Source organism: Oryza sativa, chromosome 5 (genome assembly GCF_034140825.1).
Source record: "Oryza sativa Japonica Group chromosome 5, ASM3414082v1".
Lineage (NCBI taxonomy): Eukaryota > Viridiplantae > Streptophyta > Magnoliopsida > Poales > Poaceae > Oryza > Oryza sativa.
The window spans coordinates 25265676-25290465 of NC_089039.1; the positions used below are offsets into that span (position 1 = coordinate 25265676).

Genomic DNA, 24790 nt, shown 5'->3' on the forward strand with positions numbered 1-24790 from the left:
TTCAAACTCATCAAAATTTATTTAAATTTTAAATATTTCTGTTCCGAAAGTCCCATTAGAAATGTGCAAAACGAAATTGCTAACCCTGTTTCTAATCCAATCAAATAAAATAGTTGCGCCGTAGTCATTGTCTTGTTGGTGATATCATCAAGACGAGATTTATCTTCTCCATTCTTCTTTGACCTGCAAAGTTCAATCTTTTGCTCGCCAAATTGAGAAGAACGTGAATCCGGATGAATGGGGATATCATCGAGACGAGATTTATCTTCTCTGTTCTTCTCCAACCTGCAAAGTTCAATCTTTTGCTTGCCAAATTGAGAAGAACGAGGCTATCCAAAGTGGTCTAAACCAAAACCTGACTTTTGTTCCTCGTCAGTCTTCGGCGGCCCAAGAACAGCTAATTCAGCTCCATTCCTTACTTCAACACACCTCACTAACTTTGTGCGAAGACAAGATTGAGTGTAGTCTAAAACACAAGAACAATTTGATTTCTTCTTTAGCCTTATACCAGAAGATGATGGAAAATTTCCAGGTTTGGCCACACTGGACCTACATCTGGACAAGCTCGGCTCCTCCAAGAGTCAAATTCTTTGGATGGCTTCTAGCAATGAATAGACTGCCGACACGAGTCAACCTTCACAAAAAAACAATTCTCTCCTCGCCAACCTGTGAACTTTGCAAGAGCTGCCCAGAAGATACAGACCACCTCTTTCTCAACTGTCCCCTGGTCTCAGCCTTTTGGGATATGATCCAGGTAGCACCCTCGATAACTTCTATGGATCTGCTTCACACCAACACCATGGTGGGTCCCATTCCGGCCCTGCAGAGCAATACCTTCTTCATCCTCCGTTGCTGGCGCCTGTGGAATCATCGAAACGAGGTCGTCTTCCAGAACCAGCCCCCCTCCATGGCTCGGCTCATTAGAAGTTGTATCTAGGATGCTCAGCTCTGGGCTCATCGCTTTAAACCCCTGCACAAAGCTGTCCTGCCACTTTGGCTTTCGCTGTTTAATTCTTCTCTAGCGCTTCTCTAATTCCTGTTCCTTAGCACTTTTGTTTCCTTTTGTTTCTCCTTTTGGTTTGGCCTCTGGCTATGTACAGTTCTTTGTATTTCTCTTACTTTGTTTTAATCCAATTCAGGTGGGGTCTTCCCCCCCCCCCCCCCGGTGTTCTATAAAAAAAAATTGAGAAGAACGTGAATCCAGATGAACGGGTGAGCAGAAGATATTGTGAAACTCTATGTGTAATTCTAGTACGGTACACTGTACCAATTGGAGTCATTATATATTAGCATTTCTTCCCTGAATTTTGATCCTTCTCAGAATGCAATGCTTTTTTGTGTGGATTTTGTGTGTGTTTCATCTATTTTCACATGATTCATCGTTTTCATTTTTTTTTCAATTATTGTGAAAGGGTGAGCCATGTCGCTGCATGTCATGGACCGTGGCTAGATGCAGTACAGCCACTATGTTGTGCACAAATGTACACATCTGTCTTCGTACCTCTTTGTCTTCGCGAGTTGTCCATGGTTTGTCAGTTCCAAACTTCCAATTAATTATCGGCTATCCCCTCTGTCCTAAACAAAAATAAGTTTTGTGGATAAATTTGAAAACATGCTTATCCAAGTTCAACTCCTTGTCTTGCCAATGATATCGTTCAGAGCCTCTCATCTAGTTGGTGTGTCATTGTGAAAGTGCTAGCTAGTGTACCTCATCATCAAGTGCCTATAAATAAACTAGCGGCACCTACCCCTCTTTAAAGAACTACTATAGCACTAGTAGATATAAACCCTGGCCATCGTTCATCTTTCTCTGTACGTGGAAAAGCAGCGGTGAGAAAGAACAAAATGTTTGTCTCGGCGATTCGACAATGCGATGCCCTGAGAATAGGATGCACGGGGAATTTGAGATGAAGTCCAAATAGGCTCCAATCGGCACGCTAGAGCTCAAGTTAGCATCTCGCAGATTCGTGATGTCGTAGACGACTGTGATCTAGCTCATTCTGTGTGTAGAGCATATGATGTGGTCGGCACCGGCAGTGTTGCCTGACACACGGCGACAGTGAGCGCGTCCTCGCGTGCGTGAGACGATCGTGTCCAGCAAAACACGATCAAGGCACGCATCATGTGATAATATCCTCTCCAATCTAGATTTGGTTTCCTACAGTGATTCGTGAAGATATAGCATTATAAAAAAAAAGTTAACGGTGTCAAATCTTAATTGGGATGTGCTTCAGTTTTGATCTTGTACATTGAAAATTTGCGATAGCGTGAAACATATGCATGTTTCACCATGGGTTTGCTACTGATATGGTACAAGTACAACATAAAATAAAAAAAGGAGAATTATTAAAGGTCGAACACGCCTCCTAGATCACTGTACTCTCTTCTCAACTTGTGATCTAGTAGAATTATTAGAGGTCTAACACCTCCTAGAATCAACAAGTTGTTATATCCTAGGTGGTTGTGCATGCCGAGTTCGAGTATTGCCAATGTTTTTTCTTTCACGTGCGTAGGAAATGAAACGCGCTGGATGGTAGAAACGAAGCAATCTAGGGTAATGAGAATATGGGATGCATACACGCAGGGGTAAGTAGATCCTTGATAAATAGAAGGAGACTAAAACATAAAAAAAAAAGTAGAAGTAGTGTTCTATCTCCAAAATGCCAATAATATTAGTACTGAAGGGAGAAGTATATGTCATGGAAACATAAAAGTAGCACTTCTCCCTAAAAATTGACCAAGATCATTTTATACCGGATCACATTTGAGCTATTTTTTTCGAACCCTGCTATACGTACGATGTGCTATTCGTACGATGGTGTCATTCAATTACTGTCCGACCAGTACAATGTAAACACAGCTAACAGACGCAGACTCATCACGACATGAATCACATATACTATCTCTATCCAAAAATATATTAATTTTTTAGCTAATCTGGACTAGCTTATATTTTTAGGTCGTATGGAGTATCTCATTTTCGGTTTCTTTAAGGGGCATTTGCATCTGACCCTAATTTAAAGTTCAACTACCAATATGACCTTACTTTTTCTAGTTTACTTATTTGACCCTACTTTTCTAAAACGAACCTACTATCTGACCTATTCCGTTAAGTTAGCAATGTTAAGTTTGGGGTAAATAGTCCCTTTTACCCTTGCTTATTTGTCCATATTATATCTTGCTTATTTGGCCCTATTATGTAAGAACATGTATATATTCGGATATGTTGACAAATTTGTAATAAATTTGACATATGTTTCACATTCAAGACAAGTTTGACAGATTTGGATTCAATTTGATAGGTTTTTGACAAATTGAAGTGAACCGCAGATCTACCCGCAAGTCGGCGCCCGCAGATCCCCTTCCTCCACGGCCTACCGCTGCCGCTGGTGCTCCCTCCACCAGCCGACGCCGCTATATCATCCTCTCGTGCGTCGGCGTTGCCACCGCCGTCACCCCTGCTCCCTCGGCGAACCGACGCCACCGTTCCTCTCCCTGTCAACCGGCGCCGCCGCCACCGCCGCACGCCAGCACCTCCGCTCCCTCCCCTCAGCACGCCGGCGCCGCCGCTTCCTCCCCCCACGAACCAGCGCCGCCACTCCCTCCCCTCACCGCGCCTCTGACCCCTCCCCTCACCGCGCCGGTGCCGCCGCTCCTCCCCCTGCGAGTCAACGCCGCTGCCACCGCCGCACGCCGGCGCCGCCGCTCCCTCCCCTTACCGCGCCTCCGCTCCCTTCCCCTAGCGTACCAGCACCGCCGCTTCCTCCCCCCATGAGCCGGCGCTGGCGCTCCCTCCCCTCACCGCACCGACGCCGCCACCACCGCCACACGCCGCTAATCCCCTCTGTGCACGAGCCGCCACTGCCGCCAGCACAAGCCGAGAGAGAGACGGGATAAGAGTGTGATCTGATCTGTATGGACAGGGTTTGGATGTGGATATGGTTTCTTCAAGGGTATTTTGGTCATTACGAGAAGTAATTAAATTTCTTTTCTTTTTTTAAGTGAAAACTTAACGGTGCGGTGAAAACAGGGACAGGCGGAGCTTTCATTTTTGAAAAACAGAGTTAAATAAGTAAACTAGAAAAAGTAGGGTCAGATCGATAGTTTGGTTTCAAAATATGGTCAAATAAACAATTGTCCCTTTCTTTAAGAAAAAGTACAATAGCAGGCTATAAGCCAGCTATAAACATATTTTAAAGAGATAAAGAAAGAGAGAGAAGAGCAGCGGGCTACAGATCTGAAGCCAGCTGCAGCGCGGAATTCAAGACGTAATGTGTGTATGATAAGTGGGACCATGTATTAGTAGTATAGTAAGCAACTACTTATTATATGAATTGGCTATTATATTGATTATAAATAATTTAGAGTCAGTAGTAGTGGGTCTTGCTCTAGCTGAAGAATCAGGTGAGTCGCGTCGCTGCGTGCCGTGGCGAGACGCCGGCCGCGTACAGAACCTCTCTCTGCTTGCTCCCCATCTGCTACAGCCACTGTGTTGTGCGCACGTGTAGCACGCGCTGGACTTATCTGCTTTGCTCGTTTCATCCAACGAGCCGAGCTACCCCATCACCTGCCGAGCTGCTGAGCTACCCATCGTTCGCGACAAGTTCCAATCAGATTTTCAGCTGGTCACTGTCTTGCTGCTGCTGATATCATCAGCACGAGATCTTTCGTCTTCTCCGTTCTTCTCCGATCTGCAAGGTTCCATCGGTTTCTGCTCCTCAAATTCCACTACCTCTCTTCTTGATTGGGAGGAAGCCAAGAAGAAGTCAAGAACTGCCCAGTCCCCGGTCACCAGGTGGTGGTGGCGAGTTGCGGCGATGGCGTTCGTCTCCTGCCTCTCGCCGCTGATGCTGATGCTGATGACGCTGATGCTGTCCGCGGCGGCCGCCGGTAGCGGTGGTGGTGGCGTGGCGGAGTACGAGGCGCAGTTCGAGGCGTGGTGCGCGGAGCACGGGAGGTCGTACGCGACGCCTGGGGAGCGCGCGGCGCGGCTCGCGGCGTTCGCGGACAACGCGGCGTTCGTGGCGGCGCACAACGGCGCGCCCGCGTCGTACGCCCTGGCGCTCAACGCCTTCGCGGACCTCACGCACGACGAGTTCCGCGCCGCGCGCCTCGGCCGCCTCGCCGCCGCCGGCGGCCCTGGCCGGGACGGCGGCGCGCCGTACCTGGGCGTCGACGGTGGCGTCGGGGCCGTGCCCGATGCGGTGGACTGGAGGCAGAGCGGCGCCGTCACCAAGGTCAAGGACCAAGGCAGCTGCGGTGAGAGCGCAATCTTCTCGATCTGTTCTTACCTTTACTGGATCGAAAGACTTTGATCTTTACTAGATTGGCAATCGATTTTAGTAGCTATATATCCAGAGGTTAATTTAAAAAGCAAAGCAAAAGAAAGAAAGGAACATGTGACCAAGGCATTATCCAGTAGATACAGAGGATTCCAAGAATCTTAGGAGCTTAAGATTATAAAGGAGAAGAGGCTGACCAAAAAAGGCTAATTTGGGCGTTCAGAACTCAATTTGGGGATATTGCTGGTAGATTTCAATGATCCATTCATTTTTGTACTCTGCCCCACCTGTATGTTTATTTATCATCATGATGCCTGCTAGAAAAGATCTTAGAATCCTTTTCTCTTATTACTTTGGTGATATATCTTGATGAAACCTAAGTGACTTATGATGTTTTCTTTGAGGACACTGTTTGTAATTTCACTGACTTAAATTTCCAAAAGCAGTATCATCTTCCAGTCAGTTGAGTCTTTTCAAGAACAGATCGAAGTCCATAACCATAAGATTTGCTATCCTTAGAATGAAGCAACTATCCCTGGTGTACGTACAGTAGAAACACACACACACACACACACACACACACACACACACACACACAGAGAGAGAGAGTTGTGCCTCCAGTTCCAACTTCCAAATGATATTCTTCATTGTGCACTAATGAGATGTTAAATTAAAGTTCCATTGCTTCTGAACGACCTTACAAATGAATTTACTGTTTAGAGCCAGTTTAAGGCATTCTTCAGATTATGTGGGAATCTGTGTAAGCTTCTACTGCCAAAACAGCTGTGCAAGTGTTTAAATATATCGTTTTAGTTGAGCCTTGTGTCTTTGATAGTTATATTGATTCTTTTTTTTTTGTAAAACAGATAAGAATCCTGATATTAATTATTGTTCTTCCAGTACTACAGTGTTCAACGTTAGGGAATTATCTTAAACTGGTGCTCTGGTAAAATTCGAAAGGTACATATGGCTATGTGCCTCATAAGAAACTCCTCAGGCAATAGGGATGATTCTTGGGAGAAACAAGGATTTTGTTCCTAAAAGTCACTCATTTGGTCTTGTATAGTTGTATCTAGGTCATGTTTCCTCTTGTTTAATTCCCTCAGGTTTCCTCTTGTTTAATGCTTTCTACATGATTCTTGAAATACATTTTTCACTTTTAACTGCTGGTTCTACCTCATTTTCAGTGGTAAAACCATGCCAGTACTTCCAGTTAATGTGGTTTGGATTGTTGTTTAGGTGCTTGTTGGAGCTTCTCAGCTACAGGTGCCATGGAGGGAATAAACAAGATCAAGACAGGTTCTCTGATCAGCCTTTCCGAACAGGAACTAATAGACTGTGATAGATCCTACAATAGTGGTTGTGGTGGTGGGCTCATGGATTATGCTTATAAGTTTGTGGTTAAAAATGGTGGAATTGACACGGAAGCGGATTACCCATATCGTGAAACAGATGGAACATGTAACAAGAACAAGGTAAAATTGAAATGTGTACATTCAACAAATGTTGAGATAACCTCTGCCTGCCATACTAGTACAATAATTTGTCTGCTTAAAATGCAGCTCAAAAGGCGAGTGGTAACAATTGATGGCTACAAAGATGTGCCTGCCAACAATGAAGATATGTTACTTCAGGCTGTTGCTCAGCAACCTGTTAGTGTAGGAATATGCGGTAGCGCTAGAGCATTTCAGTTGTACTCCAAGGTAAATAGTGCATAATTTGTTGGTTTATCCTCTCATGAACAGATGTATGTATTACCAATTTTAAACATTTTTGTACTTGCCTTTTAATATTTTGTTATGCAGGGTATCTTCGATGGTCCATGTCCTACATCTCTTGATCATGCTATATTAATTGTGGGATATGGTTCTGAAGGTGGCAAGGATTACTGGATTGTGAAAAATTCTTGGGGTGAAAGTTGGGGTATGAAAGGCTATATGTATATGCATCGAAACACTGGTAACTCCAATGGTGTCTGTGGCATAAACCAGATGCCGTCATTCCCTACGAAATCAAGCCCGAATCCTCCTCCTTCACCAGGGCCAGGTCCAACCAAATGCAGCCTTCTTACCTATTGCCCTGAAGGATCCACCTGCTGCTGCTCCTGGCGTGTCCTGGGGCTATGCCTTTCCTGGAGTTGTTGTGAACTGGATAACGCAGTTTGCTGCAAGGATAATCGCTATTGCTGCCCTCATGACTACCCGGTTTGTGATACGGCCAGCCAACGATGCTTCAAGGTACGTAGAAAACGATTTTGTGCATCCAATATGAGCTGCCTCAAAATCTTCCATGGTTATGTTTTCTGTACTTCTCTTCCATTTCACTTTGATTCATATCAGATTCCAGTTTTTGTTTTTTTTTACTGACTGTAGAGTAGATCTTTAGGATTTATGAACAAGTTATTGTTCACGTTATCAGATGAACTTTGTGTATTCTGAGAACTGAGTGTTCTTTCTTGTTTCAGGCAAATAATGGCAACTTCTCTGTCATGGAGGGAGGGAGTAGGAAACAACCTTTCTCCAAAGTTCCTTCTTTGGGTGGTTTGTTGGAACTGTTGGATCAGTGAGCCTATAATTCGAGCCAACTATCTTCGAGTGAGTACAGTTGACATGAGCATCGAATGCGATCTCGCCTTATCTTTCTTTTAGTACCTCGTTGCTGACCATCCCCTTTGACAGATACACTGATGTATGGACAATGCTAGGCTCAGTCAGTAGTCAGTGGTTGGGTTGCTGCTTTCTTCAAGTTTCCTGCCGCCCTGATGCTCGTCTTGCACGGAGATATTCAGATTTACTGTGTATTTTGGTGAATGGTAAATCATAATTTGCCCTGTAATGTTGTTGCTGTACATGTCAGACTAGCCTGGATTATTTCACTCAATTTGTGCTAGTGAGAACCACTTGCTACGTATGGTAGATTGATAATAAAGAGATTGTGCTGAGTCCATGCATCTAAAACTCGGATACTTTTTTTTTTTACTGAAAACAGTTGGAGAGACTTCTGCTGCGCTATATTAATAGATATATAATAAAACTCAGATACTTCTCCCTTGAATTATTAGTTCGTTTCTGCATATATTTAAGCTTAAACCAAACATCTAAACTATTAAAATATCTTCCATCAGATTGAGTTGTATGAATTCTCTTACCAATGCAATCCCAAATGTGATTAATGAGGAAAAGTTTTTTTTTCCTCTTTCTGAATAAACCCGAGTTCATACTGTACAAAGTTCAGCTGTATTGGGCGTTCAGTCCAGCAACCGGATTCAAAAGTCCTGCTTAAGATATCATCTGATCTTCCGCAACCAGTCTCACCAAGATTATGTAACTAATTCATAGTCTTTAATCTCTTCGTTCCAAAATAAATAAATTTAATACTTAATTCTTTATTTCAAAATAAATAAATCTAATACGAGATATGACAATCCTATCCTTTTGAGTAGCTGAATGTGTTGTAAGATTTGGAGGCTGTGTTCAGACCTTTGTTTCTTTTTTCTTTTGTTTGGATTGCCGCTGAGGCTGAACCTATGATCATTTCTAGTAAAAGAAATGGGGGTTTTGAGTCTTGCTCAAAAGAAAAAAGATATGACACATTCTATTATCATGAATCTACAGTAACCACTAAGAAAAACATCATGTTAAACATTAAGGTTCCGTTCTTTTCTCCAACAAGAGTTGGATAAAGATTAAGATTTTCGTGGCACGCTTTTTTAAACTGTTAAAAGGTGTGTTTCGTGCGAAAAACTTTTTATATAAAAATTACTCTAAAATATCATATTAATCTATTTTTCAAGTTTGTAATAATTAAAACTCAATCAGTCATACGTTAATACCATCTCGTTTTGTGTAAAAAACTTCATCTTAACACCGCCTAAGTGTAAAATTACAAATGAGGGCCGGTGACGATTAGGGGATTGGTTTTCGTCGGATGTCGAAGGACAGAGTAGTGGAGGTGCTCGTCTCCGCCGAGTTCAGTCGGCGGAGCTCACCGGCGGCGACGGGACGGGGACCCTAACTTTTACAAAATAGCCCCTACTTGGATCCTACCAACTCTAACTTTTGCACAATAGCCCATATATTTACATAGTAGCCCCCCTGTATGATCCTAAATATTACAGCATAGCCCATACTGACCCGATCACAATTCGCAACGGACAATGGCTGGTGCCCTACATTTTACAAAGTAGCCCCCCTTCTGCTTAGATCCTACTAGTAACTTTTTTTACAAAAATGACCCTCCTGTAAAGTAGACTGGCTCGTCTTCTTCCCCTTCCATCCTCCCCAAAATCGTCGCCGCGGATGGAGTCGTCGGCGCCGCCGCTCAGCCGCAAGAGGGGGAAACCTATGGGCTATGGCGCCGGATTTACGCCACCGGTGGCGTGGCGGCCTCTCCGATCGGTTCACACCGTCGACCGCCGCTTTGCTTTCGAGCGCGCGATTCCGCTGCGGCGACGCCCGCGCCGATGTCCAAATGTCCTCCAGTTCATAAAGGTGAGGAACAAAAAAAAAAAAACTCACCAGATTCGTTTTCGCATGGTTAGCGTTTGCGGGCTAGAAGGCATAGAGGTGTGGTTGCGATTTGCTAATGGGGGAGGAAGAGTAAATTTGATGGCATTGCCAATTTGCCATGGTGCGATGCTATGGATTCGGGAAACAAATCTATTCTTTGGTTCCATTTTTCTTTTATTTATTTTATGTTCTTAGTGCGGCCACTTAGTAAAATCAAGAACCGAGTGAAGTGACAATCGATCACCGCCCACATCTCATAAGAGGAATCAAGAATCCTGCAAGTTATTGTATTTCTGCTAAAGATTCTGCATTTCTTGTCCACGGCCTTGCCCCTTAATCTCTCTTCACGCCGGACCAATTCCATCCACAGACATACAATGAGACACGCGTGAAAAAAAACGAGGAAAATAACATTTCTGATGTAGAATTGATATTGTAAAATATGTTTCTTGTTTTATTCTATATCGATTGCTTCTTTAATTCTACATCGTTAATGCAGGGAATCATGCAAAGTCAGTCAGGCATGGGAGGTCCGGAAAAGGAGAATATCAGTGGTTGGGAAAAGACTTCTTTTCTTTTCATGTGCGTGAATTGTGAATTGGATCCAGTAGGTCAGCGAATCGAGTTCCCTGGTTGCTTTCAGGTCTCTTGAACCGTTTATGCGGCTGCCAGCTTGCGATAGTGGCTGGTTTCCGGGCGTCGTTTGTTCTGGTCATCCTATAAATTGGCAGGTGTGTGCTTCTTGTTTTCTTAATAAACCCATCCTGTATTAGCAGATTGGTAATAGCAGAAGGAGGTGGCCCAATCTTAAATTCTTAATTCAAGTGTCTGGGCCTATTTGGGCAGCGAGATATGGTACATTCTTGTTTGCTCATGATCTTGTGTGCTTAGTTGTGTGTTAAATTTTATAAACAGATGTATGCCGGTTGCCAACAATGCAAAAGTGAAATTCTAAGAATGCATACTATCTGCAGAAATGCTATGATAGAATTGTCCAGAATAGAGCTAGCCTAATACTATTGTGACAAATAGGACTTGGAGTAATTTTCAAGCTTGCAAAGCCTCGGGCAGTTGCTTAATCATGGGATCATAGTGACATGTCGAACTTTTGTTTACGAAGTTTGCAATTGGACAACTCTAGATTCCTAGAGTTTCTTCGGTTCAAGAACAGAACCCACACATCATTGCTATGATGCTATCTTTTTTTAATTGAAAACTCTGCTATGTGAATTTCATGACAGTGTTTTGGTTTATCTAGCGATGAAGTGCAGAAATATTATTTTCTTGATGAACTGTAGTTTCTAGAACTCAAACTCAGATGTCATGGTCTAATGAAACTTTGGTGTCCATGTCTAATAGAGTATCAAAAGCAGCGACGGGAAGAGCCCCATAGTGGTTGGCCCTTGGGGTGGCACAGGAGGATACCCTTGGGATGATGGTGTATACTCAACGGTACGCCAGGTCATCATCACCCATGGTGCAGCTATTGACTCCATAAGGATTGAATATGATCTGAAAGGAAGTTCAGTCTGGTCAGAGACACATGGGAGCACCGATGGAGGTTCTGAAACAGATAAGGTCTAGTTTACTATCCCTGCTGCAGCTTTTTTAATTTTTTTAGCAAGATTGCAACACTCCGAAATTTGCACAAATTTAATTGGTACTGTGCATGTCTTTAGATCTATATAATAAATATAAGAGATTTATTACGTTCCTTGAGGAGCTACCACATTTTTTAGTGTAAATTTTGGTAGCTCTTGGTGGCTCCTATGTGTTGAGATACCAGGAAACAGTTGTACCTCCTCAAGTACCATAAAATCACTACAAGTATAAACACCTATATACAATTCTGGTAAAGTTGGAAGATAGTTTTAGGCCTTAGCTTTATGTATGAATCTCATGTTTATTTTGGCGCATAAAATCGATGACATGCTGACTTGTTTTTAATGAAGTTGGTAAAAGTTTATATATCAAAGGCCTACTTTGATATCCATTCTACTTTGAAGAAGCATAATTTAGTTTTCATCCCTAAAACAAAATTATTGATTTTATATGTATAATCTGCAGGTGAAGCTAGATTTCCCTGACGAAATCCTTGTGTCTGTAAGTGGCTATTACGGGTCAGTCTGTGGAACTCCAGTTATCATAAGATCATTGACATTTCAAAGCAATCGTTCCATATACGGGCCTTTCGGTACTGAAGATGGGACACCTTTCTCACTCCCAGTAAGCAGTGGTAAAATTATTGGTTTTCATGGAAGGTCAGGGTCGTATCTCAACTCAATAGGCTTTTATCTGAAGCAAGTGAATGTTTCAGATCGATCAAATTCTCCAGTCTTGCCTCAGAGTAGAAGTATTACAAGTGCATATAACAAAAATGGTTATAGCTTTCCTGAGGGTGCTTCAGGATATGACATGGTCCTTGCAGTGAGAGATAGGGGTGACAGCTATGCTGTTTATACTAGCAATTACCCTAATCAGCAGTATACAAATCCATCCCCAGATTACAATGATGGAATCCGCTGGAATAAGGTGCCACAAACTAGTCCATCACTGCAGATGGTATCTTTTCCTAGTGGTTACGGAGATAGAGGAGGTGCAGCTCTGAGTAGCCACGAGACCTATGGTCCTTGGGGTGGAAGTGGTGGCACCATGTTTGATGATGGCATGTACACCGGTGTGTGGCAGATCAATTTGACTCGTGCAGTGGGAATTACTTCTATAAAGGTACTTTATGATCGAAATGGCCAAGCAGTGTGGGGAAACAAGCATGGATTCAGTGGAGCTGTTTCACCAGACAAGGTAAATATGATTTCAGTACTGCATTTCTTTTAATTTATTGTGATGCTGCATACATGATTGTGATGAAGTGGAACTTTTGTTCTTCAGATAGTATTTGATTTTCCCTCGGAGGTCTTGACTCATATAACCGGCTACTATGGCACGACAATGATCATGGGTCCAACAGTGGTCAGATCACTCACATTCCACACAAACAAGCGGAGATACGGACCATATGGGGATGAGTGTGGCACGTATTTCTCCACCAGTTTTTCTGATGGGAGGATAGTAGGATTCCATGGTAGGGAGGGATGGTACATTGATGGCATCGGGGTCCATGTTCAGGAAGGTAACTTGGCTGCACCGCGAGTTAGTAGTAGATCAACGATTGAGATGAACCCCTCTTTGCGCTACGACATGCTTGCACAATCAAGGAGTGAAACATACAATGAGGTAGCTACAATTCTTGTCTGAATCATAACATAAGTATGTGGCTGCAGAGCTAACTTGTAACCGTTTTCCAGGTTCCTTATAGCATGGTGAAAGAACCAGTTCCAATGGGGCCAGGGCCATGGGGTGGCGAAGGAGGCCGGCCATGGGATGATGGTGTCTACACTGGTGTGAAGCAAGTCTATGTGATGAGAGGCACCTTTATCGGCTCGATACAGATCGAGTACGACAGGGGTGACCAATCCGTCTGGTCTGCAAGGCATGGAACCAGTGGCCACATAACCCATAGGGTGAGTACTGAGTGCTATTATCAATCAAGTTCCGTTGTCAAGGAATAAAATTCATGAAACATACAACAACAATATAGGATCTGTTCATCATTCTTCGGTGGCATGTCAAACAATAACCTCTCTCCAAATGCACTTGCAGATTAAACTGGACTACCCACACGAGGTCCTGACATGCGTATACGGCTACTACAACACCAACAGGGAGGAAGGGCCCAGGGTTCTGAGGTCGATCACCTTCATCAGCAACCGAGGGAAGTACGGGCCATTCGGAGAGGAGTTCGGGGCATACTTCTCGTCGGCGAAGACGGAAGGGAAGGTTGTGGGCTTCCATGGCCGGAGCGGGCAACACCTGGACGCCATTGGGGTGCATATGCAGCACTGGATGGGAGACAGGAGGCCTGCTCCCAAGTACGTGCTATCAAAGTACCTCTTCTGATTGAGCTATGGATGAAAACTTGAATTCCTTTGAAACAAAAAGTGAATACTTGAATTACATGTAGTTTAGCCAATAGTCATATAGATAACAGATGGGCTGGTTTCGATTTGAGCTTTGGAGGCTGTAACATTTTGGGATATGGAACAGTTTAAGCCTGCGGATGAGTCCGTTCCTTGTACTCAGGCAGGCAGGCATATACTTAATGCATGACGATTTATGAGTAAATTCAAATGAAATTCACATTTTCTGATTCTTTTGCTTGCCGTGGAGAATTGGAGACCTGTTTTCAAGACTTGTGTCATTTGTGTGGTCCACTTTCTCCGAATTTGTTGTGGTCACCAGATTAGCTGCACTGCATGTCTGCATCTCTGCAGATCTCATGTTCATGATTTGAGACCTCCCGGCCACTTCAGGACGGGCATCCAATGTTGAATTCAGCAGGAAAGTATAATGCAGTAATGCACATGAAATGCTTTGAAATCAAGTGCTGTGCAAAACTGAAAATGAGGCAACATCAAACAAGTGGAAATGAAAATGTTTTCTTTTTTATTGAAGTGGAAATGAAGTTGACACGCTGCTTAGGAGCTAACTAGAGAGTCTTCTTAGGAAAGCTTTAGCTTCGTTTTAATCCATCAAAAAAGCTAAAATGTTTATGGTACTTTTAATTCTAGAATAAGCTGTAGCTAATCGAATCAAAAACTCCCCAAACATACCCATTATCACATATCGCAGCCGCCCATGTTTAGGAAGGTTGTCCCTTCCCTTGGTACAAGCACCGAAAAAATGCCCATCCGATCCGACCGTTCGTTCTAGATCGGTTCCAGATCGGACGGCCAAGGACAGAGATATGGGACACCGCTCATTACAACAAGGGTCTAAATTGTACGGCCGCATTTTTTCGTTTATGCTTATGTTTATTATTCAAAATTTAAATTTTCAGGCTTAAATTTGAAATTGATTTTAGAGTTTTTTCATCAAAATTTATTTTTCAGTCTTTGCTTTTAGATTGCTAAGAACACGTATATAAAAGTTTTATTCACATATTATTTTTCATTTGTAAATATACCGTTTGGCCAATTGGGGGCCGGTAATTTCGCACAGAATAGAGGGGCATATTCGACCATTCGTCACGTCACCAGCTAGGATAAAGTTTCGATTCCTCTCCCAACGACAATATCTTTGGGAAGGCGAGCCATGGCCAAGGGGAGCACATAGTCAGAACACCGCAGAGCAAGTGTGTGTCCTGCCTCGCGTGAAAGATAAGCGGCGCTCTGCTCTGCTCGCCGAGGAGAGAGAGAAGAGAGAGAGAGAGAGCTAGAGATGGCGGCGGCCTCAGCGGCGGCGCAGGCGGAGGGAACGGTGATCGCGATCCACAGCCTCGACGAGTGGACCATCCAGATCGAGGAGGCCAACAGCGCCAAGAAGCTGGTAATTCAACCGTCGCTCTCCTCCTCTTTGTTCTTTCCTGTCCTTTTTTCTTTTTTTGCTAAGTTTTTTGAGTTTTGTGATCAATGGTGTGCGTAGCTGGCCTAGGGTTTACTTAATTGAGATTATGCTCATATCCAATTTTGTGATTGGGGTACCTGAGGAGAAAATTTTGCGTAATCAAAGTTGGGTTTTCCGCGTCTGGTTTTTTTTTAGGATTAGGGTTTCTCTCCTCCCCTTCCGGTGGGGATACGGATCTACTGTTCTCTCACCCGTTAGAGGATAATTGCAGCATAAACAGTTACTTCTCCTTTAAACTAACCATGTTTTTAAAAAAAACAAAAAAAAAGAAGAATCATAGTTATTGTGAGAGGAAAACGAACAAGTTGTTCATATGCTCGTAGTTGGATTGGTGGAAAGTAGATGATGGTAGCAGCAATGAGAAATCGTGGGTAACTCATTAGTCCTTCGTTGAGGTGTGTAATGATGTTTATTTTCCTTATGCCCGCTGATTCTGTAGACGGTAGAGGACACGACTATTACAAAATACTTAGCTTATTTCAGAATTTCAGGTCGGTGTTTACTTCGATTATAAGAAATAAATTATCACAATTTGGGATCGACCCTTATCTGTAGTGCAGTGTTGCTCCAATTGTTCCTGCAGGAGGTCAAATTTGCATGATTAACTTAACCACACTAGAGCCTAAAATCATGGCATACTTTAGGAGAGTGCTGAGGTCAAATTTGCATGATTAACTTAACCACACTAGAGCCTAAAATCATGGCATACTTTAGGAGAGTGCTGAGGTCAAATTTGCATGATTAACTTAACCACACTAGAGCCTGAAATCATGGCTTACTTTATGAGAGCCGTATCATGTTGCTTCAGAGATGCAGATGTTTGATAAGTGAAGTTTGCAATTTTGTGTAGACTTGCTGTCCTAAGGTTGGTAATAGAGTCCAAAGGTTGGGAACTATTACAGTCACTTCATGTATATAACTATATATGTTTTTCGATAACATTTTAGTTCTGATTGCAGTCATTTGAATTGTTGAAATGTTGAATTAGCAATACCACAAAAGTGTGTTAACCTGGTTTTCGTCATAACAGGTTGTGATTGACTTCACTGCATCATGGTGCGGACCATGCCGCATCATTGCTCCAGTTTTTGCCGATCTAGCAAAGAAGCACACAAATGCTGTTTTTCTGAAGGTTGACGTCGATGAACTGAAGGTATTGCTGTTCCCCAAATTTTATATTTTTATGTAGTACAGTAGTACGGTTGCTGTGTTGGTTTTCCCCTTATCTGGCTTTATCCTAATGAAGATTTATGTAACAAACAGCCTATTGCTGAGCAATTCAGTGTTGAGGCTATGCCAACATTCCTGTTTATGAAGGAGGGAGATGTTAAAGACAGGGTTGTCGGTGCTATGAAGGATGAACTGGCGAGCAAGCTTGAGCTACATATGGCCATGTAGTGTTATAGTGGATTAGTACTGATATCCTAAATAAAACGGGCCTTCAGGCTCTGAAAGGATTAGTGCCTCTGTCTGTGGTGGTTTTCATATGCTTCTAGTATCAAGCATTGTTCTTACCGTTGTCTAGTTCATGGATAATGCCTTGCTTGATCCAAGTTTGTGCTTTGAATATTCCAACAAAATAATATAACCTGTGTTTTGCATATGATGGTTTTCTTTCAGGTGAGATATCAGAATGTTGGATCCTTGAGAGTTGTTTAGCTTTCATCATGATTAGTGAAGAAAGTTGCACATCACCATTGTAGTAATGTGGCAAACCTTGTTAACTTGTGAAAAAAAATGAAAAGAGTAATTCATTTGGAGTCTCATTTAAATTGTTTCGGTAACAAGAGTAGCTCATGTCATCCTCAACCATCTCAAGCCACTAAACCAGTACTCCATTACTGGGTGGTCCAACCCTATAAGATCGTGACTGTAATTTGCACAATTGATTATTTGTGTTGATTTTGAAACCAATCTTCTCTGGTTAAAATTTACTATTTGCAGTCTTGCTTCTTTGCCTGGTCACCTCCATCCCATGCATCATACGGTATGTAGTATGGGGCATATCCTTTTCTTCACTGGGTGCCGTTTCACTGGTCATTTGGTCGGCAGTCTTGAAGCTGCTCCTCACTGATCCAGGCGTAAAGATAAGCTGATCTGATTGATATCTGCCAAACTCACAGACAGAAGAAAGGTTTTAGTTCTACCAAGTACTGTACTAGTAGTTTTGTGCAACCATGAGAGATTCTTGTCTTCCATGGAGTGCCACCGCCAAGCAGCAGCTATCTTGCATCCTACTCCACATCCCATTTTTGTTCTTGCTTCAATCCCTATCTCATCACCTTCTCGCATGGATCAAATTCGATAAGAAATGGAGTAATCAAGATCAGTGAAAGCTAGGGGAGAGCTTGAGCTTCTTGGCCGGCAATGGCGCCGGCGCGCGGGTTCGTGGAGAGGCTGAGCACGGTGGAAGGGCGGCTGCTGCGGCTGGAGGTGGTCGTCCTCGCCAGCGCCGTCGTCCTGGCGGCGCTGGTGCTGTACGGCGCCACCCGCCGCCGGAGCAGCGACAAGCTCCTCCGCGGCGTGATGTGGATGGCCTACTCGCTGTCCTACGTGGTGGTGTCCTACGCCGTGGGGCTGATCCAGGACGGGCCGTTCCGCGGCGAGACGTTCGTGCTGTGGGCGGCGGCGCTGCTGCTGATCCAGGCGAGCGCGTACGCGGCGCCGGTGCACAGCCGCCGCGAGTTCAGCCAGCGGAAGAAGCTGCTGCTGCAGCACGTCCTCCAGACCGCGCTCGTGCTCTGGCTCATCGCCAACGCCACCGGCCGGAACGCCAGCTACCGGGCCGCGATCTGGGCGTTCTGGTGCCTCAACGTCCTCAAGACGGTGGCCAAGATCGTCGAGATGATCAAGGCCAGCATCCCCGACCAGTCCGTCAAGCTGATCGCCGACTACATGGACGTCGAGGAGTCGCTCGCCGGTGTCGGCGACGGCGAGCCGCCGGACCCGACGACGATGAAGGGCTACAGGTACATCTTCCACGGCGAGGACACCATGGTGCCGGCGACCCGCGACGACATGGTGAGGCAGAGCGACGGCAAGTCGGTGGTCACCATCGACCGCGTGTACCGGTGGATCGACGACGAGCCCGGGTACAGCGGCGTGGAGAAGGACATGGCGAGGGACTTCTGCCTCGCGTTCGCGCTGTTCAAGCTGCTGAAGCGGCGGTTCTACGGCTTCGTCCCGGCGGAGGCCGGCTCGCCGAGGGCGCGGGACCTCGTCTGCGGCGGCCTCATCCGGCCGGCCGTCACGGGGCCCGACGCCGCGTTCCGCGTCGTCGAGGCGGAGCTCGCGTTCCTCTACGACGAGTTCTACACCCGCAACGTCGTGCTCGTCGGCGCCAGGACCTACGTCTGCATCGCCGCCGCCGTGGCCGGGATCACCATGTGGACGGCGTTCTTCGGCACGCTCGGCCCGGGCTACCACCGCCTCCGCATCGGCGTGCGCGGCCTCGACCGCTCCGTCACGGTGCTGATCGTCGTGATCACCGCCGGCCTCGAGCTCTGCCAGGCGGTGGCCGGCTTCTCCAGCAACTGGAGGTACGTCAAGACGGTGTACCGCTGCGTGCGCGACGACCAGCCGTGGACGAACAGGCGGCACGGCCACCTCTGGTGGAAGGAGAGCATCACGCCGCCGGCGACGAGGTACTGGGACGACAAGGTCGGCCAGTACGTGCTCCTCAAGCGGTTCGGCCACCGGCCATGGAACATCCTGTCGTGGCTGACGCTCTACCTGGTGGAGCCGCGGCGGCAGGGGCAGAAGCGCGGCCGGAGGAAGCGCCTGCCGCAGGAGGTCCGGCGAGCGGTGCTCGTGTCGCTCAAGGCGAGCTACGGCCACCTCACCAATGGCGTCTCCACGCTGCGGAGGCACGGCCTGACGCCGCAGCTGGAGTGGGCGTGCGCGTTCCCCAAGCTCACCGACCAGATCCTGGTGTGGCACGTCGTCACCACCCGCTTAGACTGGACGAGCGGCGGCGGCCATGGCCGGAGCCGCCGCCGCGACAACGGCGGCGACGTGAACAGGGTCGTGGCGACGAAGCTGTCGAACTACTGCGCCTACCTGGTCGCGTTCGTGCCGGAGATGCTGCCGGACCCGAGCTACAACGCGGAGCAGATGTTCGACACGGCGGTGCAGCAGGCGAGGGACCACCTGGGCGGCTGCAGGACGGAGAGCGCCGTGCTCCAGAGGCTGCAGGAGATCGAGGACGAGGAGCGGCGCGGCGCCGTGCGCGAGAGGGCGGGCAGCGCCACCGTCATCGAGAAGGCGGCGCTGCTCGGCGGGCAGCTGAGGGCGGCCGTGGACGAGGCGCGGCGGTGGCAGGTGCTGGCCGAGTTCTGGGCGGAGTTCATCCTGTTCCTCGCGCCGTCGGACAACGTGGACATCCACGCCGAGGTGCTCGGCGCCGGCGGCGAGTTCATGACGCAGCTGTGGGCGCTGCTCTCCCACGCCGGCGTCCTGGAACGGCCGGCCGTCGCCGCGACGCCGTCGCCACCGACGGTGTGATCAGATTGATCGATGGTTATGTTCGAGATCGTGCAAGCTAGATAGGGGATGCAAATTTAGTTGCTCCATCCATGAATTCATTTTATATTTTGAAACATCATTGAACGATTTAGTAATTAGTTTGGAACAAAGCGTCTGAAAGGAAAATTTTCTGGCTTATAAGCTAAAAAAAGACCTCCGCGATAAAAAAATTTAAGATATGACCTTTACAAATTTATTCTTAGCGATTCAAAAGCTAGAGCTAGATATTAAAAACAGAAAACATAATTTAAATTATAAATTCAAAACTGGTTACGGCTTAACAAGCATGATCATATAAATATTATTTCAAACACTACCAAAATAATAATTCTATGAATAATTTGTTTCAAATGTTACCTTATTACTTCCGCCATATTGCTCGTTTGAATCGTTGTCGTCCATTCGCCTCTGACTTGAATAGTTCAGTGTACTTAAAAAAAATGTTGACACGTGTGCCTAATTATTTTTTCGTACAAGACCATCCAAAAGCTTGAAATGCAGCGGCAAGCAAAACAAAAAGCAAATAAAAAGGTGAAATAAAAGTAAAACAGGCAACCTAGTTCAAAAAGGAAAATGTTCCTACTTTATATAGTTTTTTTAAGAGTAAATTGCGCCCGCGGTACACAAACTTGTAAGGTGGGTGCAATTTAGTGTAAAAACTTGAAAAACTCTCGTTTCGGTACACAAACTTGCGTAGTGCATGCGAACCAAGGCCAAGACATGACTTCATCACTAATCTTATTGAGTTGGCTTGTGATTAGGATACCACATCAGCGCATACACACGTTATGGGAGCGTGAGCTGGCTACACATATTTGCAAATAACCCCTCATACATCTTTCGATTCCTCCGAATCTTCTTTTGTGTTGTAGCCCACGATGATGCCCATGCTAGAGATCAGTTTCATGATAGCCTACCACCAATTGAGTTAACAACAAAAGGAGATAAATCAGGAGATTGATATATGGATCAAGGTGGAAGGCCGCGAATTGGATCCAGGCGGTAGGGCTTTGCTGGGAGACAACACGCCAGCCACGTTTAGGGCAGCGGTGGCAGGACGTTGCCGCCGGCGCTGAGGCAACATGGTGCCAGGGCTGCGAAGTAAAGGTGCACGATCTCCTGTATACAGTGAGTACTTTAGTTTATCATATCAAAAATGAGATTGTCTTTCTCAATTCCAATTTTTGTGGAGATTTCTTCCTCTTATTGTCGATTTATTAGGTATTGCAAACGAGAAGGACTATCAGTTGTTTTAATTTATGCCAGGAGCTAGTTCATGGTACACAAAAGCTGTAATTTTTGTTGACATTTATGGTATAGAAGTGATCATGGGAAATTAGTATTTTTGGAGAGCAATTTGATCATTAATGTGCTGCTAGCTTCTGTTGTTAACTATGCTTTCTTCCTGGATATACCCTTAAACATCTGAACCTAAAGTAAACTGTTCTGAAGATGAATAATTATCTGTGCACAATATATGTAGATTCCGAAGATGAAGAATTCAGCATTGAGATGCACCACGGAGGCTTTTTTTATGGGAAATGGTGTAAACCGGGCTTATGTTGATGGTAGAGTAAGCTGGTTTGACCATTGTGAGTCAGATTCTTGGTCACTGTTGTGGGTTGATGATTTCATTGAAGAACTAGGATATGAGAAATCTGATAACACCAAAATTTACTGGTTGCTTCCTGGCAAACAATTAAGTGATGGGTTGAGGAGGGTTAAGTGTGATGCAGACACTAACAGTATCGTCGCTCTTGTACCTAGGGTCCGATCATTTGTTTTGTATGCAGATCATCAAGACATAGTCGACGCTATTGACTTAGATGATGTGGCAATTATTGGTTCAGATCCTTTGCGTACTGCTGTGAAACCAAGTAAAATAATTAGGGCTAAGAATGATGGTGGGGAGTTGATTGTAGATAAATGTGCTACCGACGCTAAAATTGATGATGAAGAGGAGTCAAGAACTGAAGATCCAGATTTTGTTGATAGTGATTATGAGATTGATCATGGGGATGATGACTTGTTTGATAATTGTGTTGAAGGGCAAATTGAGTTAGCGCATAATAAAGAGGAGGGTTCAGACTATGGTTCATCTGAAGATGAAAGGTTGATGATGCCAAATATTTCTGAAGAAGAAGAAGAAGAAGAAATCAAGTTCAGTTTTAAGAGTTTTAGGGCTGATGTAGACATGGAGACACCTGAGTTCAAGGTTAGCATGATGTTTGCAGATGCTGTAGAGCTTAGGAAAGCAATAGATCAATATACTATAAAGAACCAAGTTGCTATTAAGAAGACACGGAATACCAAAACAAGAATTGAAGCTAAGTGTGCTGAAGGTTGTCCATGGATGTTGTCTGCATCTATGGATAATAGAGTCAAATGCTTAGTGGTAAGGGAATATATAGAGAAGCACACCTGCTCTAAACAGTGGGAGATCAAGGCCGTCACAGCTAAGTATCTTGCAAAAAGGTACATTGAGGAATTTAGAGATAATGACAAAATGACACTGATGAGCTTTGCTAAGAAAATTCAGAAGGAACTCCACTTAACACCATCTAGGCACAAGCTAGGTAGAGCTAGAAGGATGGCTATGAGGGCCATATATGGAGATGAAATATCTCAGTACAACCAATTATGGGACTATGGACAAGAATTGAGAACCTCTAACCCAGGGAGCTCATTCTACCTGAACATACATTTTGGTTGCTTCCATACTTTGTATATGTCATTCGATGCTTGCAAGAGAGGGTTTATGTCTAGGTGTAGACCTATCATTTGTCTTGATGGATGCCATATTAAAACAAAATTTGGTGGCCATATCCTAACTGCTGTTGGTATGGACCCAAATGACTGCATTTTTTCCATTGCAATTGCAGTAGTTGAAGTTGAGAGCTTGAAAAGCTGGAGTTGGTTTCTTGACACTCTAAAAAAAGACCTTGGCATTGAGAATACATCTGCATGGACAGTGATAACTGATAGGCAGAAGGTATGACTTCGTCTGATTTTTCATAATATACTTAACTCACATTTTAGTTCCTAACTATAATTCTTTATAATTCGTTTCCAGGGGCTTGTTCTAGCTGTGAGAAGGGAGTTTTCTGATGCTGAACAAAGATTCTGTGTGAGGCATCTATATCAAAATTTTCAAGTGTTACATAAAGGGGAGACACTAAAGAACCAACTTTGGGCTATTGCAAGATCTAGCACTGTGCCCGAGTGGAATGCCAATATGGAAAAGATGAAGGCATTAAGTAGTGAAGCTTATAAGTACCTTGAAGAAATTCCTCCAAACCAATGGTGTCGAGCCTTTTTCAGTGACTTTCCGAAGTGTGATATCCTTCTTAACAATAACTCAGAAGTGTTTAACAAGTACATTCTTGATGCCAGGGAGATGCCTATTTTGTCTATGCTTGAGAGGATTAGAAATCAGATCATGAACAGGTTGTACACCAAGCAAAAAGAACTAGAAAGGAATTGGCCATGTGGCATCTGCCCAAAAATAAAACGGAAGGTCGAGAAAAATACAGAGATGGCTAATACATGCTATGCTTTGCCTGCTGGGATGGGAGCATTTCAGGTTAGCGACAGAGGATCTCAATACATTGTTGAACTTAATATAAAGAGATGTGATTGTAGGAGGTGGCAGCTCACTGGGATTCCTTGTAACCATGCCATTTCCTGTCTAAGACATGAAAGGATCAAGCCGGAGGATGTAGTGTCATTTTGCTACTCAACCAGGTGCTATGAACAAGCTTATAGCTACAACATAATGCCACTAAGAGATAGTATCCACTGGGAGAAGATGCAGGGTATAGAGGTGAAGCCACCAGTATATGAGAAGAAAGTGGGGAGGCCAAAGAAAACTAGGAGAAAACAGCCCCAAGAACTAGAGGATGGGACTAAAATTTCAAAGCATGGAGTAGAGATGCATTGTAGCTACTGCAAAAATGGTGGTCACAACAAAACTAGTTGTAAACAGAGGAAGGCTGACTTAAAACTTCAGAAGCAACCTATGCAGCAAATGGCGACTTCATCAATTGTTGATTCAGAAGAGCTTGTCATCACTCGGGTAATATTTATACTTATTTTGCTTGTGTATTTGTTTATCTCCACTAACTATGAATTTTAAACTCATTGTATATTTGTTTCAGGAACCTGTCATCACTCAGGTACTATTGATGCTCATTTTGCTTGTGTATATGTTTAGCTGCACTAAAAGGAATGTTAAACAGAACATATATTTGTTTCAGGAAATGCACCTGCTCAGCATACCCCAGCAAAATTCTAACTATCTGAGTTCATCTGTGGTGGAAGCTTTTATTAAGGAGGTGACAATCCTTCATTAAGTTCTCAAAGAAAAAGGAATCCTTCATTAAGCTAGCATTTTGTCAGCTAATAACAACCATCATAAAATTAGTACATAATCTTTTACAGGCTGCTAGCAACCATCAAGAAAGGGTGCATCCAGGAGCAGTGCCAGAGTCTGCTTTCATTGCTACTAATAGGAGAGAAGGGGTTCAACCACCACTAACCACATCAACCAAACAAGGCAGGGCCACATTGAGGAAGAGAAGTGCAGCACCCAAGAAGAAAAACTCTCCCAAGAAAAAGAAACAGTAGTTTATACTATGCATTCATAAAGTTGGTTCCATGTTATCGATTTTGAGCGACCTTACTAGTGCACAATCAAATTCATGTCAAGTTATGCATTTAGTTTTCATTCAGGTTATTCACTGAATTTTATTCAGGATCTCAGTTTCTGTTCAAAATATGCACTCACGTGTTTCATTGTGTTCAGATTTTGTCACAATGTGTACAATTAAGCATTACATTCCTTGCTGCTTTAGTGGATTTAATGTTCATGCTGTTAATCTGACGGGACAATGGCTTAGTTCCTTGCTGCTTCAATGTCTGCACTGAAGCATTGGAGCTAGGCTTCAAAGTTGCTATATGAATTGTCAGAGTCTGAGATAACAGATGTTGGCCTAAAGCAAGGCACTCAAATGC

General features: G+C 44.5%; 5 protein-coding genes across 6 annotated transcripts; all 5 read left to right on the forward strand.

Annotated features, from left to right (window-relative positions):
- Positions 1-4552: 4552 nt before the first annotated feature.
- LOC4339265 (low-temperature-induced cysteine proteinase) lies at positions 4553-8239 on the forward strand. Its single transcript, XM_015784490.3, has 6 exons — positions 4553-5259; positions 6522-6757; positions 6845-6985; positions 7088-7519; positions 7747-7876; positions 7961-8239. The coding sequence occupies exons 1-5, from the start codon at positions 4818-4820 to the stop codon at positions 7846-7848; spliced, it is 1353 nt and encodes a 450-aa protein (XP_015639976.1). The 5' UTR covers positions 4553-4817; the 3' UTR covers positions 7849-7876; positions 7961-8239.
- A 1300-nt stretch (positions 8240-9539) lies between these two features.
- LOC4339266 (jacalin-related lectin 3) lies at positions 9540-14000 on the forward strand. 2 transcript variants are annotated; one of them, XM_066310649.1, is made up of 8 exons: positions 9540-9772; positions 10290-10344; positions 10434-10521; positions 11150-11368; positions 11858-12592; positions 12680-13024; positions 13096-13311; positions 13451-14000. In XM_066310649.1, exons 1-8 carry the CDS (start codon positions 9745-9747, stop codon positions 13745-13747), a joined length of 1983 nt encoding a protein of 660 aa, XP_066166746.1. In that variant the 5' UTR covers positions 9540-9744; the 3' UTR covers positions 13748-14000. The 2 variants fall into 2 exon arrangements, with proteins under 2 accessions (XP_066166746.1, XP_015639975.1); XM_015784489.3 differs by lacking the exons at positions 9540-9772; positions 10290-10344 and having other exon boundaries at positions 10509-10645.
- Positions 14001-14922: 922 nt separating this feature from the next.
- Positions 14923-16854, forward strand: LOC4339267 (thioredoxin H-type). Its single transcript, XM_015785310.3, has 3 exons — positions 14923-15175; positions 16284-16406; positions 16517-16854. The coding sequence occupies exons 1-3, from the start codon at positions 15068-15070 to the stop codon at positions 16649-16651; spliced, it is 366 nt and encodes a 121-aa protein (XP_015640796.1). The 5' UTR covers positions 14923-15067; the 3' UTR covers positions 16652-16854.
- Positions 16855-17620: 766 nt separating this feature from the next.
- LOC107278635 (uncharacterized) lies at positions 17621-19756 on the forward strand. The gene has a single exon (XM_015785309.3). The coding sequence runs from the start codon at positions 17621-17623 to the stop codon at positions 19754-19756; it is 2136 nt and encodes a 711-aa protein (XP_015640795.2).
- A 3460-nt stretch (positions 19757-23216) lies between these two features.
- Positions 23217-24129, forward strand: LOC136356689 (uncharacterized). The gene is made up of 3 exons (XM_066310937.1): positions 23217-23852; positions 23935-23952; positions 24034-24129. Exons 1-3 carry the CDS (start codon positions 23217-23219, stop codon positions 24127-24129), a joined length of 750 nt encoding a protein of 249 aa, XP_066167034.1.
- The last annotated feature ends 661 nt before the right edge of the window (positions 24130-24790 follow it).